Here is a 14,286-nt window from a genome sequence, read left to right as displayed (position 1 = left end):
GGGAGGGGGGAAATCTAACCACACACCTGAGGTGACGGGGGGGGGGGGGGGTGGGGGGAGGGACTGGGCGGACCAAAGGCCGGAGGGGAGGGGGTCCTGGGAATCGCAAAAGGCTTGAGGATGGGGCCGCTTGGGGGAGGGGGAGGAGGCAGCCCGGCGGGGGGCAAGTGGGGGACCCAGCCGGGCTGGGCCCCTGGGCCCCGGGTCTGTACAATATGGTTTGCTATAAAAGTCAAAATCTTCCAGCCGGGGCCGCCGAGTTCGTGTGTGTGTCTGCGGCGTTGGGGATGTGGGGCTAGGGCGGGGATGACCCGGGTGTTCTTTGAGGCCCTGGGAGGAGGGGGCTGTTTGGATGGATCTGGGGGACCTAGGTTCTACTGGGCTTCCGGAAATTGAGGATGCAGGGTCTCCTGCGGTCCCTACAGTTAGATGAGCTCACTTTCCCGGAGTTCACTGTTTAGGCAGGGCTTTGGAGTCTGGACGTTGGAGGTGTCCAGGTGTACCTGCAGTGGTCCAGAGCCCGGAACTCCCAGTCACTGGCCGGGGCTGGGCGTTCATCTCAGCGGGGCTCAGGCACCTAGAGGATATTCTAAGTGGACTGGGGTCTCGGGGTCCCTTGGGATCTCTGCGGACGGTCCCCCCGGCTCCACCCCATCATGTGGCCGCCCCGGCTCCGCCTCCGCCCCAGTTCCTGTTTCGGCCTCGGCAGTCCTGCTTCAGCCCCTAGGGCTCCCCGCAGACGCCCGCTCTTCCTGCTCCGCCCGGGCCACGTCTTCCTGGGCGCTCGCCGTCCGCATCCCCGCTCGTCCCGCCGGGGGATGGGGCCTTCCCCCGGCCTGGGCCGGCCCTGCTGGGGTGCCCGAGGCGACTCGGCCCCGCCTTGATGGACTGGCCCGCCTGGTGCTGCGGCCCCAGGATGAAGGGCGGCGAGGGGGACCCGGGCGAACAGGCCCCGCTGAACCCGGAGGCCGAGAGCCCCGCGGGCTCGGCCACCTACCGGGAGTTCGTGCACCGCGGCTACTTGGACTTGATGGGGGCCAGTCAGCACTCGCTGCGGGCGCTAAGCTGGCGCCGCCTCTACCTCAGCCGGGCCAAGCTGAAAGCTTCCAGCCGCACGTCTGCCCTGCTCTCGGGCTTCGCCATGGTGAGGGAAGGGAAGGGGCGCACAGGGTGGGGGTGAAGCACATGGGGGGCACCGGGCTGGGGGCAAAGTGAACGGGTGCCCAAGGGAGACAGGGTAGAGGAAAGGGAAAGACCGGTTTTTAAGAGGTACAAGAGGGGTAGCAAACAAGGTCCCAAGGGACTCCGCAAGTCCCTTTTTATGGGGGTGTGGGGGTGTATAAACAGGTCCCTAGCATAAACTGGGCTGTGGGGAGGATAAGCAAGCCCTAAAGGTGTCACAGGGGACACATCATGTCATGGGGGTAGACAGATCACCAAGGGGGATACATATGCAAGGATAGAGCGAAGTGCTCCAAAAGGAGCATGGTCCAGCATTAGTGGTTACTAGATCCCCACCGGAGGTTCAGCAGCAAATCAGAGCTGGGTGGGGGCTGGGAGGTGGGGTGGTTGAGAGAACAAACTGGATGGAGTGGTCACACCCAAAAGAAGGAGGGCGGCCAGGCCCCAGCAGGCACGGAGGGTGCTTAGTGTAGCCCAGGAAAGCTCTGAGAAGAGAGGATGCCTGTGAGGGAGCCCCTAGCGAAAAAAGCTGCTTAGGAAGCTGATATATGATTCTGGAGATGATAAACTCCAAGTGCAGGTGATATCCGCTGATGGTCCCTGGGCAGAGGCCTCACAGGAAGTGGGACCGAGGGAGGTCCCAGGGTGAGGAGCAGTTAGCAGACACAGTCCTGGCTCTTTCCTGCTTGTGGCCAGCTATGCAACCCTGGACAGGCCTCCGCCTCCTCGCAGGCCAGTGGGAAATTGTGAGATCATGGCAGGTGCACCCTCTGTAGCCTGCCAAGTAGCTGCTCCAAGGTGAGCTGATTCTTGTCATCAAAGCCTAGATCCAAGCATGTCAGAGCAAGACACACATCAGAATGCCTCAGACTACCTGTTAACGGAAACCAAGGCCCAGAATGGGGCAGTGGCTTTGCCTGCCAAGAGCACTCAGCAGCTGAAGGATATAGGATGAACTAGGACCCAGGGTCGCTAGACTGTTAGTCCAGGGTTTCCCACCATCATGACAGGAAGAAGGAGAAAATGGGCTGGAGGGGGATCCTCATAGGAACATGAGGGGGATATCAACATGAGGATAAAAAGGGGTCATAGCACTAGGTGATTTGCGTTAGTCTCTGCTCCTCTCTGTGCCACAACCTCTGTATCAGAATGATGAGAGGGAAAGTTTCTACCCCTAAGGGTCATCCTAGGTCTATGGTTTTCTACGTGGGGGTCCAGGATCTGCAGGTCAGCTCACTCGTCCTGATGTGGGGTCATCTCAGGACAGGGCGCTGGCTCCCCTTCACCTGTACAGACCGCAGAGGAAAGGGAGCAGCCCCGTGGATCTAGCTGAGGGAGTTGCCCCACCCCCATGCCCCCCCATGGTCCAGCCTGTTCCCAAGGGGACAATCCGGCCAGCTGCTGGACTTGGACGTTGCTGGGGTGACAGCTTAAGGGCCAGGACCTTCTCTGCAGGATCAAGAGGCCAGATGAATAGGTTCTGGGGGCCAGACTGGCCCCAGTCCTGCCAGGGGAGGTCAAGGCTGAGTCAGGCTGTGGGAGAAACCAGGACCAGGCCTGGCCCAGATCTCTGTCTGTGGAAAACACCTGCTAACACCCGCCATGGCCCAATTTCCCAAAATACTCAGCCTTGCCTTCCTACCACCACCCTCCCGGCTCTGCACTTTCCTCCTTCCCCCAGCCCCAGAGCAACCTAATGGATCTTGCAAGAACTAGGCATGGGGAAAGATCCCAATTCTGGAATTCAGTTGGCCTGGGTTAGAATAACATTATATAAATTGTGGTTGAACCATCACTAAGTACCAGGCACTATGCTTAAGGCTTTTATGTGTATCATCCTTCTATTATCCTGTGAAGTAGGTACCACTACTGTGACCATTTTACAGATGAGAAAACTGAGGATCAGAGATGTTAAGACACCTGCCCAGGGTTCCACAGCAAGTAAGTGGCAGGATTGAATTTAGGCAGTCCAGTTCTAGAGTCCAAATTTATACAAGCCTAGAACAGGATCATCAACTCAAATGTTTGCAAAGGCCTTTGGCAATATGGATGCCAAGTTGGCTGGGAGGGGACTGTGGCTATCAAGAGACATTCCTCACCCATCCAAAGGGAGCAGCCATGACTCAACCCTAGCTGATCGGTGCCATGGAGGAATGTGGGCCTGGTGTAACCAGACCTTCCAAGTTTCCAAGAGGATCTGGAAATAGGAGTATTTACATGAAATCTCTTGAGTCTTAGAAGTTGGCAACGTAATTCTTTAAAAAACACACTGTCTGAGCCAAGCAAAACATGTTTGCAAGCTGGCCTGGGTTTGTGGCACGCCAATATGCAAACTCTGGCCTTGGACTTCAGCGTTAACTCTAATAATAACAGCAAACACTTACCTGGGCATACTGTGTACCTCACACTATTCTTATCACTTGATATATATTATCTCATTAAATTTTCAAAACAACCGTATAAGACAGGTAGGTGCTGTAATCAATCCCTATTTTCCAGATGAGGAGATTGAGGCACAGAGAGAACCAAACCACTTGCTCAAGGTTGCACAGCTTGTGGAGCTGAAAATGAACCCAGGCCGCCCCACTCCAGAATCTGTGCTTTTTAACCCCTATGTTATAACAAGATAAGATTGTCAGAAACATGCCATCCAGCCCTCTAGATAGCCAGGTGGGGAAACTGAGGTCTGGAACAGGACAGAGCCTTGCCAAGGCTGCCCATTCATTCACTCAACAAAGACTGGGTGCCTTCTCTCTGCCAAGCACTGTTCTAGGTCTCAGGGATACATCAGTGATGTACACCAAGAGGCAGAAAACCCCTCTACTGTTGAGGTTATGGGTACTCAACCCATCCCTTCTTGTCCCCACAGGTGGCCATGGTAGAGGTACAGCTGGAGAACAACCACGAATACCCGCCGGGCCTGCTGGTGGCCTTCAGTGCCTGCACCACCGTGCTGGTGGCTGTGCACCTCTTTGCACTCATGGTCTCCACCTGTCTGCTGCCTCACATTGAAGCCGTTAGCAACATCCACAACCTCAACTCTGTCCACCAGTCTCCACACCAGCGACTCCACCGCTACGTGGAGCTGGCCTGGGGCTTCTCCACTGCCTTGGGCACCTTCCTCTTCCTCGCTGAAGTTGTCCTGGTTGGCTGGGTCAAGTTTGTGCCCATCGGGGCCCCCTTGGGCACACCAGGCTCTGTGGTACCTGCCTCCCAGGTGCCTGAGACTCTGCCACCAGTGGCCACCTCCCTTAGTCCAGCTTCCAAGCCATCCTCTGATTCTGTAGCCCCGTCACAGGCTGAGCCACCTGAGGCCTGCCCACCTCGGCAAGCATGTGGCAGTGGTGGGGCCCATGGACCAGGCTGGCAAGCAGCCATGGCCTCCACGGCAATCATGGTACCTGTTGGGCTTGTGTTCATGGCCTTCGCCCTGCATTTCTACCGCTCCTTGGTGGCTCACAAGACCGACCGCCACAAGCAAGAGCTAGAGGAGCTGAGTCGCCTGCAGGGGGAGCTGCAGGCTGTGTGAGGCCGGTGTTAGCCACAGCTGCGAGCACCGCCTCCCTCAGGGGTCAGCCAGAGGCCCCAGGTCTACGGACCCCATCCCCCCGCCCTGCCAGGAGCCACTTCCTGTGGCCACTCTCAGGTAGAGAACAGATTCCTGCCTGCCCTCAGGGTCCTCTGGGCTGGGCCGTGGGCAGCTCCAACATTCCCAGGGATTCTCCCTGTCAGTCTGTCCCATGGGTTTTGGAAATTCTACTCTACACCCGGGCTGGGAAGAGCAAGGGAGGAAGCGGAAGGTCCTCAGTCCAAGGCTCATGCGGTTGGTAGAGGGGAGGCAGGGAGACCCTGTCAGACCTTTGGTGCTGACTCTTAGCCACTTGCCCCCATATAGAATGTGGAGGTCAGAAGCTTACACACCCACCCAGCTGCTCCAGAAGGCAGCCAATCCTTGCTATACTTTTGTAGAATCTATTTTATGGTTGGCTTTTGTTTTCTTCCTCATCCTCAGATTTTGATGGGTTCCACCCTCTTGCTTTGGTGTTTGGGTAGAGGGATTTGGGTGTTTCTACCCCAGGCACATGTCCAGCCTTTCCAAGGAGGAGCCACCCTATTTGGAGGAAGTTCAAATGCCTGCCCCACTGCCCTAGACCCACACTTATGCTTCTGTATCTGGTTCCTACTCTCCTGGTTCAGGGCTGGGGTCGGTGTGCCCAGCCTGATCCCTAGCAAGGGTTGGGGTGAGGTCCAGTCCATAGCCCTTGGAATACAGAGCTATTCTGACACTGAATTTTTGATGCACCTAGTTTTGTATAATAAATTGTGTTTCACACATGTCCCTGTGGCTGTGAATGGGGTGAAGGGGAGGCCTTGTCGGGAACAGCTGACTTGTTCTTAAGAATCCAGTGGAGGCAAGTGTCCCTGGGGGCAGGGCAGGGGTGGAAGAGAGGAGGCTCCAGGTATGACCCCCTTGTGGTGCTGACAGGGGCCAGTAGCTTCTGAATGTGGAGACTGAGTTATTCTAAGGCTAAAGGCTTTTGCACTCTTTGTTACTGAGCCCAGGGTCTCTACCTCGTCCATTGAGGATTTAGTATGTTTCTTTCAGTGTAAGTTTCTTTCTTGAGTGACTACTACATACTAGGGGTTTCTCATAGGTAATCTTATTTAGCTTACTTAACTTATTTAAAAATCACCTCAAGAGGCAAGTCTTTATCATTACCGTTTCAGAGATAAGGAAGCTTCAGCCTAAGAAGGCTGAGATCTTGCCCAAAGCCACCCAGCTAGTCAGTGAAAACTTAGACTGCTTTTACCATCACATGGGGAATGGTTTGATTTGAGAAAAGGAACAAATACCTTTCAACTGGGACAAGAGAAAGGAATCTGATCTCATCACCCATGTTTCCATTATAAATTTATTTTTTCAGCCTCATTTTCCTCAAATTTGTAAAGGGTCCTAATCCTCTCCCAGAAGGATTGATTCTTTTGGTGTGAGACTTTGGACAAATCTCTCTTTCTCTGTTCCTTAAAATTGTGAATTTGCATGAACCAGGCCTCAAGGGCCTTTCCCACACTGTTTTAATGCCTACAATAGTTCCACATGACAGTATTTAACATCCATATTCAGAGAAAGAATCTGAAGCTTTAAGAGGTGGTTAATGACTCGCCCAAGGTCATACATCTAGGGGGCTGACAGTACTAAGAGAAGTCTGGAACCTAGGGCATCCTCACCACAGGCAGTGCCTGGGAGTGCCATTACCCTGAGACCTAGATGCCTGCAAACAAGCCTAAGAAAAACGGTGCCCAGAATCAGGGCGACCTCAGCCCCAGGGTCCGAGGTTTAAGCCCGGGCTGGTGCTGCCCTCGAGCGGCGGGACTGCGTAAGCGAAGGGGGGCGGGGGGCGGGGGGCGGGGGGCAGAGGGTTGCACAGCTGAAACGGCGGGCACTGGGACCATGACGCCCGGGGAATCGACCAACCCACCCAAGTTCAAGTACGACCTAGTTTATCGTTTCTTACAGGACCGGTCGGTTCAAGGTCCTTTAGGGCCCACCGGCCTTACTGCGTAACTTTGAGACAGACTAAGATTTAATCACTAATGGCGGGCCAGTACGGGCAAAATGCGGCACCTTCTGAAGGCCTCAGTATCCCCATCTGTCAAATGGGCATCTTAAACAGCTAGAGGCCCAAGGAGGATAACGGGAGGAAAACGCTCCCTGCGTTACGTGCGGCGCCAAACAGCCTGAGTCACCGTTGTTGGTAGTATTTTTCCACCTCCCAGGCGCCGCTCCCGGCCCACCCCGGTTTCGGAGGGTCCTACAGGAAGCGCCCCCGCGACGCCCGGCTCCACACGCTGACCACGCCCTCTGCGCGCGGCGCCTTGGCCCCGCCCACGAAGGAATTCGCAGATTCGCTAGGCCGGCTCCTCCTCAGAATTATTCGGGCCTCTCTATACTCGGCTGAAAATCCTCATCGGACTCCGTAGCCATTTCTCCCAGGTCAGAACTGAGCAGTCCTCTGAGTTGTGCTAGTAAGGAAGATCCAGGAAAAGTGGCCCACTCTGCCAACAGGGCTTGGCTAACCCGGCATTATTTTCTTGACTCCACCAAGGCGGTTAAAGGGAGGCAACAGCTGAGGCCAGGACTTGTGGCGAATCTGCAGTCTCTCAGACCTTTGGCCGCGTGAGAAAGCGGCAGGTTAGAGGAGCAAAGGAGCGCGCATCCTGTCTACTGATTCGCCCCGCCCGCCTGACGAATCTGCGCCTGTTCAACGCGCCACTCAAATCTCCCCAGCTCTGGCTGGCCTCCTCCCCTCCGCCCCGCCCCCTTATCCTCAGGGATTAGTCGCTGCTTTCGTCGCCGCCGATTCGTCAAGGACCCCAGGCCAGAGCAGCTGGATAGCCGTGGTGAAGCCCACTCTCCGGGGGATGCGGCCAATCTCCAGGCTCCCTGGGCCGCAACTCTTGAGCCTTACAGCGCGCCGGCCGAGGCGAAGCCGCTATCCTCGGCCCCGTGGGTCTCCCGGCGGCGCCCGTGGCGAAAGTGCGAATGTAGAAGCTGTGCCCGCTGGGCCTCGCGCAGGTGGCGGTGGTGTTTGGTGCGCGCGCCGGGGAGGTGGTGGTGGGGGGGCGCCGCCACCGCCACCGCTGCGGGGCCGGGTCTCGCGCTGTCGCCGCCGCCGCCACCGCCTCGCGCCGCTGAGGTGCCGCGCGGGGTGGGGGGAGGGGGAGCCGCTCGCCACGAGCGGGTGAGTGGAGCCGTTCCGCGCGTGCGCGGAGGCGGGGGGGCAGAACGCGCCGGGGCGGGAGGAGAGGGCAGCGGCGCGCGTTCCCCCCACCCCCCGCCCAGATTCGGGGCCGAAGCCGGGTCTCGGGCTCGGTCTCGCGGTGTTTCCAACGCCCCGAAGAGGTGCCACCTCTTGGCCAGAGGATCGGGGCGCGGGGACGGGCGCCGGTGTGTGGGAGCCGGAGCCGGGCTTGGCCTGGGCCGCTGGCCGGTGAGGAGGCGGGAGGGGGCGGGGCCTGCCAGGGGGCGGGGGAGGGGTCTTGTGCCGAGGCCAAGTGGGGCGCGCGCTAGGGAGAGCGGGAAGGTAAGGGGGCGCGAGATGGGCTTGGGGCCTTGAGAGAGTTGGGAGGTGGAGAGAGAATGGGGTGTTGTGGTGAAAGAAGGTACTTGGGAGAAAATCTGGGGGAGCCTCGGGTCATGGTGAGGTGTGGAAACTGGGGTGATGAGGGTACCTGGAGTCGGGGCTAGTCGGTGAGGGGCAGCAAGGGAGGCAGGCCTAAGTCCTGAGCCCCCTTGCGTATTCCTCTTTCCTGACAGTGTAAATGAGCAAAGATGGATCAGGAAGGTGGGGGAGATGGGCAGAAGGCCCCGAGCTTCCAGTGGAGGAACTACAAGCTCATCGTGGATCCTGCCTTGGACCCTGCCCTGCGCAGGCCTTCTCAAAAGGTGTACCGATACGATGGAATCCACTTCAGTGTCAACGTGAGTGCCCCAGGCTTTTCCTTACTATCTAGGGAACTCAAGCCCCGTTCTGTTACCTCTGTTCAGCACCTATAACTCCCATACCCATAGCCTGCCTTCTTTAAAGTGGGCAGCCAGCACCCCGCTCTTTTGCATATGGGTCTCCAAATGGGCTATAGAGCTCAACACTGATTTCACCTTGAGCTGTCTTTCTGTTTCTGCTTTTCTTCCTAGGACTCAAAGTATATACCAGTGGAAGACCTCCAAGACCCCCGTTGCCACGTCAGGTCCAAAAACAGAGACTTTTCCCTCCCAGTCCCTAAGTTTAAGGTACGTGTCTGCTAGTCCCCTGGTGTGGTGGCCCTTGGAGGGTGTGGAGAATCCATCCTGGTAGTCCAGTCTTAGTGTAGTGTAATAAAAGGGGGTTTTCCAATGAAAGGATCACAGCCAGATCTAATAATCTCTGAGGCTGTGAGACTGAGTTGTTCTGGACAGGAGGTGTGTTTATTTTCTAGAAAGATATAGGTGAGGTGTCTCAAGCAGGGGTGTTAACTTTTTGAAGGATGAAGACAGGTCTAGCTGCTGCACCTATCACTGTGTACTTCTAGACATCACATAGCAAAACAGTGCCCTGTGTGTCGCCCCAGTTTCTCAGTTAAGGGGAGTGACAGCACCAGGGACGCCACCCCTGGAGTCCTCTGTTCCTCGCCCCTCCTCCATCTCATTTCCTCAGAGGATTCCCATGTCCCTGTCCAGGCAGGAGACTCATTAGGCCTTGGAGCACTGGTCCTAGGAAACTGGTGGTTTTTAGTCTCCTTCGCTAATTCTTTATTGTTCTTCCTTTTTAAATAAGTCACTTGTGGGATTCTTTCATCCCTCTTTTTTCACTTTGTACACTTGTCCTGGACCACCTCTTTCCCACCCACAACTTTGACTATTACTGAAATGTTGCTGACTTCCAAACCTCTGATCCGAGCCAAGATCAGTCTCTTGAACCCCAGACTTACACGCTCGGTGGAGGGACAGCTCCATCTGGAGGCCCCACAGAAACCTCAAGCTCGAGAGATGTAAAACAATTATTTTCACCCCCTTAGTCCTGCTCTTCTTTCTGTTTTCCTTTTATTGATGAATGGTAACACTATCTACTCAGCTGCACAAGCGAGAAACCTGGGAGTCATCCTATGATTCTTCTGTTCTTAATGTGTCACCAGGTCGTGCTGACTCCTTTTTCCTAAACACATCTCTTTTTACCTTAATTTTTCTGTTTCTGTTGCCACTCCTTTAATACAGACTCCTATTCATTTCCCCTGGCTTCCTCACCTCCGTTCTCCTCTCCATTTCATTGCTGTCATCTGTCTGGTTTACTGTTCTTTTATTTTACTTTTGCTGCCAAGTCCACGTTTTTTGTGCATTGGTGTGTATGATTATTCATCTGGCCAAGGCTCATCTCCTGCCTCGATACTGCATGCCTGTGTTCCGTCCTACCACGCACTTTGCGGTTCTAGACAATGTCATGTTATTTTATAGCTCTCTGCCCTACAGGTCCTGTAATTTTTGGTGAACTCCAGTTTATCCGAAAAGCCCAGTTTGAATGACACCATCTTTATGAATTCTTTCCTGCCTCCACTCTGAACAAAGGTTTCCTTCTCTGGGCTCCCAAACACCCTGTCTCCACCTTTGCTGACACTTGTTTTGTCATGTTGCGGTTGTGTCTATCTTGTCTCCTCTTCTGAATAGGAATCTCTTTTTTTCACATCTTTGTATTCCTAGTGCCCAGTCCTTGGTAATGACTTAGTAAGAGCTGAACTGGTGAATTATTTCCATATAACTAGTTCTTTCCATGGAGGTTTAGTTTTCAGTTTGTGTGTTTCTTTTCCTGGTTCTTGTCATTATTCTGTGGTGAGAAGAATTCGGGGAAGAGAGGGGTCAAGACTGATGTCTCCCTTTTTGGGACCCCCTTCCCCGTTCCCTTGCCTCGTAGTTTCCCAGTTTTATCTCTTTTGGCCTCATGGATCTCGCTAAAATTTCCCAAAGGGCAAAGGAGCAGTGGTCAGTATTGAGACCCTGGACTTGACTACTGTCGTTTCCACAGCTGGATGAATTCTACATCGGACAGATCCCACTGAAAGAAGTGACTTTCGCAAGACTGAATGACAACGTGCGGGAGACCTTCCTGAAGGACATGTGCCGAAAGTATGGCGAGGTGGAAGAGGTAGAGATCCTTCTTCACCCCCGTACTCGCAAGCACCTGGGCCTAGCCCGTGTGCTCTTCACCAGCACTCGGGGAGCCAAGGAAACAGTCAAAAACCTCCACCTTACCTCCGTCATGGGCAACATCATCCATGCCCAGCTCGACATCAAAGGTGAGTTCTCCGTCGCCTGCTGCCCACGGTTGGGCTCTGGCAGAGATGGTACACGCAAATGCCTATTGGGGCCAGGCAGGTGATCAGGTTCATGATTTCTCATCTGAAACTTTTGGGCCAGGTGTGTTTGTGACATCAGAATTTTACAGAGAGTTTATGGTACAGATGCGGGTTTTGTTTTGTTTTGTTCTTTTAACGTTTATTTATTTATTTATTTATTTGTCTACCTATTTATTTATCTATCTATTTATTTATTTATTTTGGCTGCTGCCGGGTCTTAGTTACAGCACGTGGGATCTTCCTTGCAGCATGCGGGATCTTTAGTTGCGGCATGGCGGGCTCTTAGTTGCAGCATGCGGGATCTAGTTCCCTGACCACGGATCGAACCTGGGCCCCCTGCACTGGGAGCGTGGAGTCTTAACCACTGGACCACCAAAGAAGTCCCCAGATACGGTTTTTTGTGTATTGTCTTTGGCAGGGTTGGGGCAGCACCCTTTAGTCTAGTGTATGACTGTATTTGCAAGAAAACGTATGAAGAGCCACACTAGGTAGGATGAATAAGAACTATAGTAAATAGCCTGATGTCAGGTTTTGACACCAAATTCTAAAAACACTAGGTTTTGGAATTTTGGATTGAGAATTAGGGACCTGTATAGGTGAGTGAAGCAGTCTGGGCTTCTGTGCTAAGGAGCAGTAGGGAGGGGTGGGGACTGTGGCATACTGTCTAGTGGCATCGGAAGGAGGCAGCTGTTAGTTGGCATTAACCAGTTTGTAAGTGGGAACGAGGACTAACATAGATAGTTTTTCTTAAAGCCAGAAATCTATGTTCTTGTGTGAAATCTTCCGGGTTTTAAATGTTGCATTCCTCCCTTGCCCTTGCCAATAGTTTAAGTGATTGTGTAGGGCAAATAAAACACAACGGTGGGCTGCGTTTAGCCTTCAGGCTGCTGTTTTGCAACTTTAGTTTATAGAATGAAGAGGATGGTGGGATGTAGCATCAGGCGACTGGGTTTGAATGCTAGTTTTACCACTTTGTGCAGATTAGTTTTCTTTAAGCCTATAAAATAAAATAGGGGTACGGATGCTTTTCTCTCCTGGTGATCATCCAACATAGTAATGTATGTTAGAAGTATTTTTGTAAACTGTGAAACGTCACCCAATACGTTGTCTGTAGTAGTTATTAGCTAAAGATGAGGTAGAAGAACTGAAAGCCTCAAACCCAAGACTCTAAGAAATCTTAGGAAACTTGAGGGCCGAGAAAGAAGTGTGGGGACACGAAATCAGAAAGGAGTTGTTTCCGCCATCTGACTCTGTTGGTTCCCATTTTCCTCTCTCCAGGACAACAACGAATGAAGTACTATGAACTGATAGTCAATGGCTCCTACACCCCTCAGACGGTGCCCACTGGGGGCAAGGCCCTGAGTGAGAAGTTCCAAGGCTCTGGTGCAGCCACTGAGACGGTGAGAAGCTTGTGGTTGCTTTAGCCCTAGCCACGTGGGCCCGGTGCTTAGATGCCAGAAGCAGCCTTTGGGAGGTTCTGGACTTCATTGTTAAGTATAGGAAGAACCAAGGAAAAGAAGCCTAGCTTTTTTCAAAAAGCAGGGAATTGGGGTTCTTGGTTTGGTGAAGGGCACATTGTCAAATGGTGCTTGATCTCTTTTCCTTTCTCCCTGCTCTGCTCTCTCCCTCCAGACTGAATCCCGCCGCCGCTCCTCCTCCGACACGGCTGCCTTCCCAGCAGGCACTGCTGTGGTGGGCACTCCTGGCAACGGCACCCCCTGCTCCCAGGACACGAGCTTCTCCAGCAGCCGACAAGACACCCCATCTTCCTTCGGCCAGTTCACCCCACAGTCCTCCCAAGGAACCCCCTACACGTCTCGGGGCAGCACCCCCTACTCTCAGGATTCTGCCTATTCCAGCAGGTACAGCGGAAACACCCTCTGGGACCCCCAGATTCCGGGAGCTGCCACTGGGAAGAAGAAACCTAGAGTCTCTAAGAGGGGGTTGGGAGTAATTTGTCTTAGTTTCTCTGGATCCAGCCAACAGATCCCTGTCCTCGGGGAATTTACACTCTAGCTAGGAACCCAGTAGCGTGTAGATCTTCCTTTGGGGGCAGCATAGAGGGGTTTGGGGTACTGACAGCAGAGCAGCGGGGTTGGGGCATGCGGAGCTGAACCCAGCTAACCCCTCTGCATGCTTTCTCCAGCACCACTTCAGCCTCCTTCAAGCCCCGACGGTCAGAGAACAGCTACCAAGATTCCTTCTCCCGCCGCCATTTCTCTGCGTCTTCAGCCCCTACGACCACCTCTGCAGCCGTCTCCGCCACCACTGCAGCCACCGCCGCATCCTCCTCCTCTTCCTCCTCGTTGGCCTCGTCCTCTTCATCGTCCTCTTCTTCCTCATCCTCTCATTTTCGCGGTTCTGACTCAAACTACCCAGCATATTATGAAAGCTGGAATCGCTACCAACGCCATGCTTCCTACCCACCCCGCCGGGCAACTCGGGAGGAGCCCCCTGGGGCACCTTTTGCCGAAAATACAGCTGAGCGCTTCCCACCTTCCTACACCTCCTACTTGCCCCCTGAGCCCAACCGGCCTGCTGACCAGGACTACCGACCTCCTGCCTCAGAAGCGCCGCCCCCAGAGCCTCCAGAACCTGGTGGAGGCGGGGGTGGTGGGGGGCCCAGCCCTGAGAGGGAAGAAGCTCGGACCTCCCCCCGCCCAGCCTCACCTGCCCGTTCCGGCTCTCCGGCCCCAGAGACCACCAATGAGAGTGTGCCCTTTGCTCAGCACAGCAGCCTGGATTCCCGCATTGAGATGTTGTTGAAGGAGCAGCGTTCCAAGTTTTCTTTCCTGGCTTCTGACACCGAGGAAGAGGAAGAGAACAGCACCACGGGCCCTGGGGCTAGGGACACAGGGAGCGAGGTTCCTTCTGGGTCAGGTCATGGGCCCTGCACGCCCCCTCCAGCCCCGGCGAATTTTGAGGATGTGGCACCTACAGGGAGTGGGGAACCAGGAGCTACCCGGGAGTCACCCAAAGCCAACGGACAGAACCAGGTGAGGTTGGGGGTCAGCCCGGGGAAGTCCCTGGGATCCAGGAGGCAGGGTTGGGGGAAGGAAGGGAACTAGGCAAGAGAACAGAAATTTGAGGAAAAGCCCAAGGAACAGGCAGTAGCTTTCTGTGACCGTCCTCTGCACCCCTACAGGCTTCTCCATGCTCTTCTGGAGAGGACATGGAAATCTCCGACGATGACAGGGGTGGCTCACCCCCTCCGGCCCC

At 54.6% G+C, this 14,286-nt stretch overlaps 2 protein-coding genes across 2 annotated transcripts in view; both read left to right on the top strand.

The window, feature by feature from the left end:
* Window positions 1-632: 632 nt before the first annotated feature.
* Window positions 633-5,521, top strand: ORAI3 (ORAI calcium release-activated calcium modulator 3). The gene is made up of 2 exons (XM_007107410.4): window positions 633-1,144; window positions 4,052-5,521. Exons 1-2 carry the CDS (start codon window positions 884-886, stop codon window positions 4,709-4,711), a joined length of 921 nt encoding a protein of 306 aa, XP_007107472.1. The 5' UTR covers window positions 633-883; the 3' UTR covers window positions 4,712-5,521.
* A 2,419-nt stretch (window positions 5,522-7,940) lies between these two features.
* Window positions 7,941-14,286, top strand: part of SETD1A (SET domain containing 1A, histone lysine methyltransferase) — a gene marked incomplete at its 3' end in the record, with an annotated part of 18,546 nt that continues 12,200 nt past the window's right edge. Inside the window, 8 exon segments of the mRNA XM_055082200.1 lie at window positions 7,941-8,174; window positions 8,501-8,665; window positions 8,879-8,974; window positions 10,737-11,007; window positions 12,346-12,467; window positions 12,700-12,929; window positions 13,214-14,063; window positions 14,213-14,285. Of these exon segments, the coding sequence (XP_054938175.1) occupies window positions 8,516-8,665; window positions 8,879-8,974; window positions 10,737-11,007; window positions 12,346-12,467; window positions 12,700-12,929; window positions 13,214-14,063; window positions 14,213-14,285 (1,792 nt within the window).

This window comes from Physeter macrocephalus, unplaced genomic scaffold (assembly GCF_002837175.3).
Source record: "Physeter macrocephalus isolate SW-GA unplaced genomic scaffold, ASM283717v5 random_37, whole genome shotgun sequence".
NCBI classification, from domain to species: domain Eukaryota; kingdom Metazoa; phylum Chordata; class Mammalia; order Artiodactyla; family Physeteridae; genus Physeter; species Physeter macrocephalus.
This window is presented reverse-complemented; position numbering and strand designations above follow the sequence as displayed.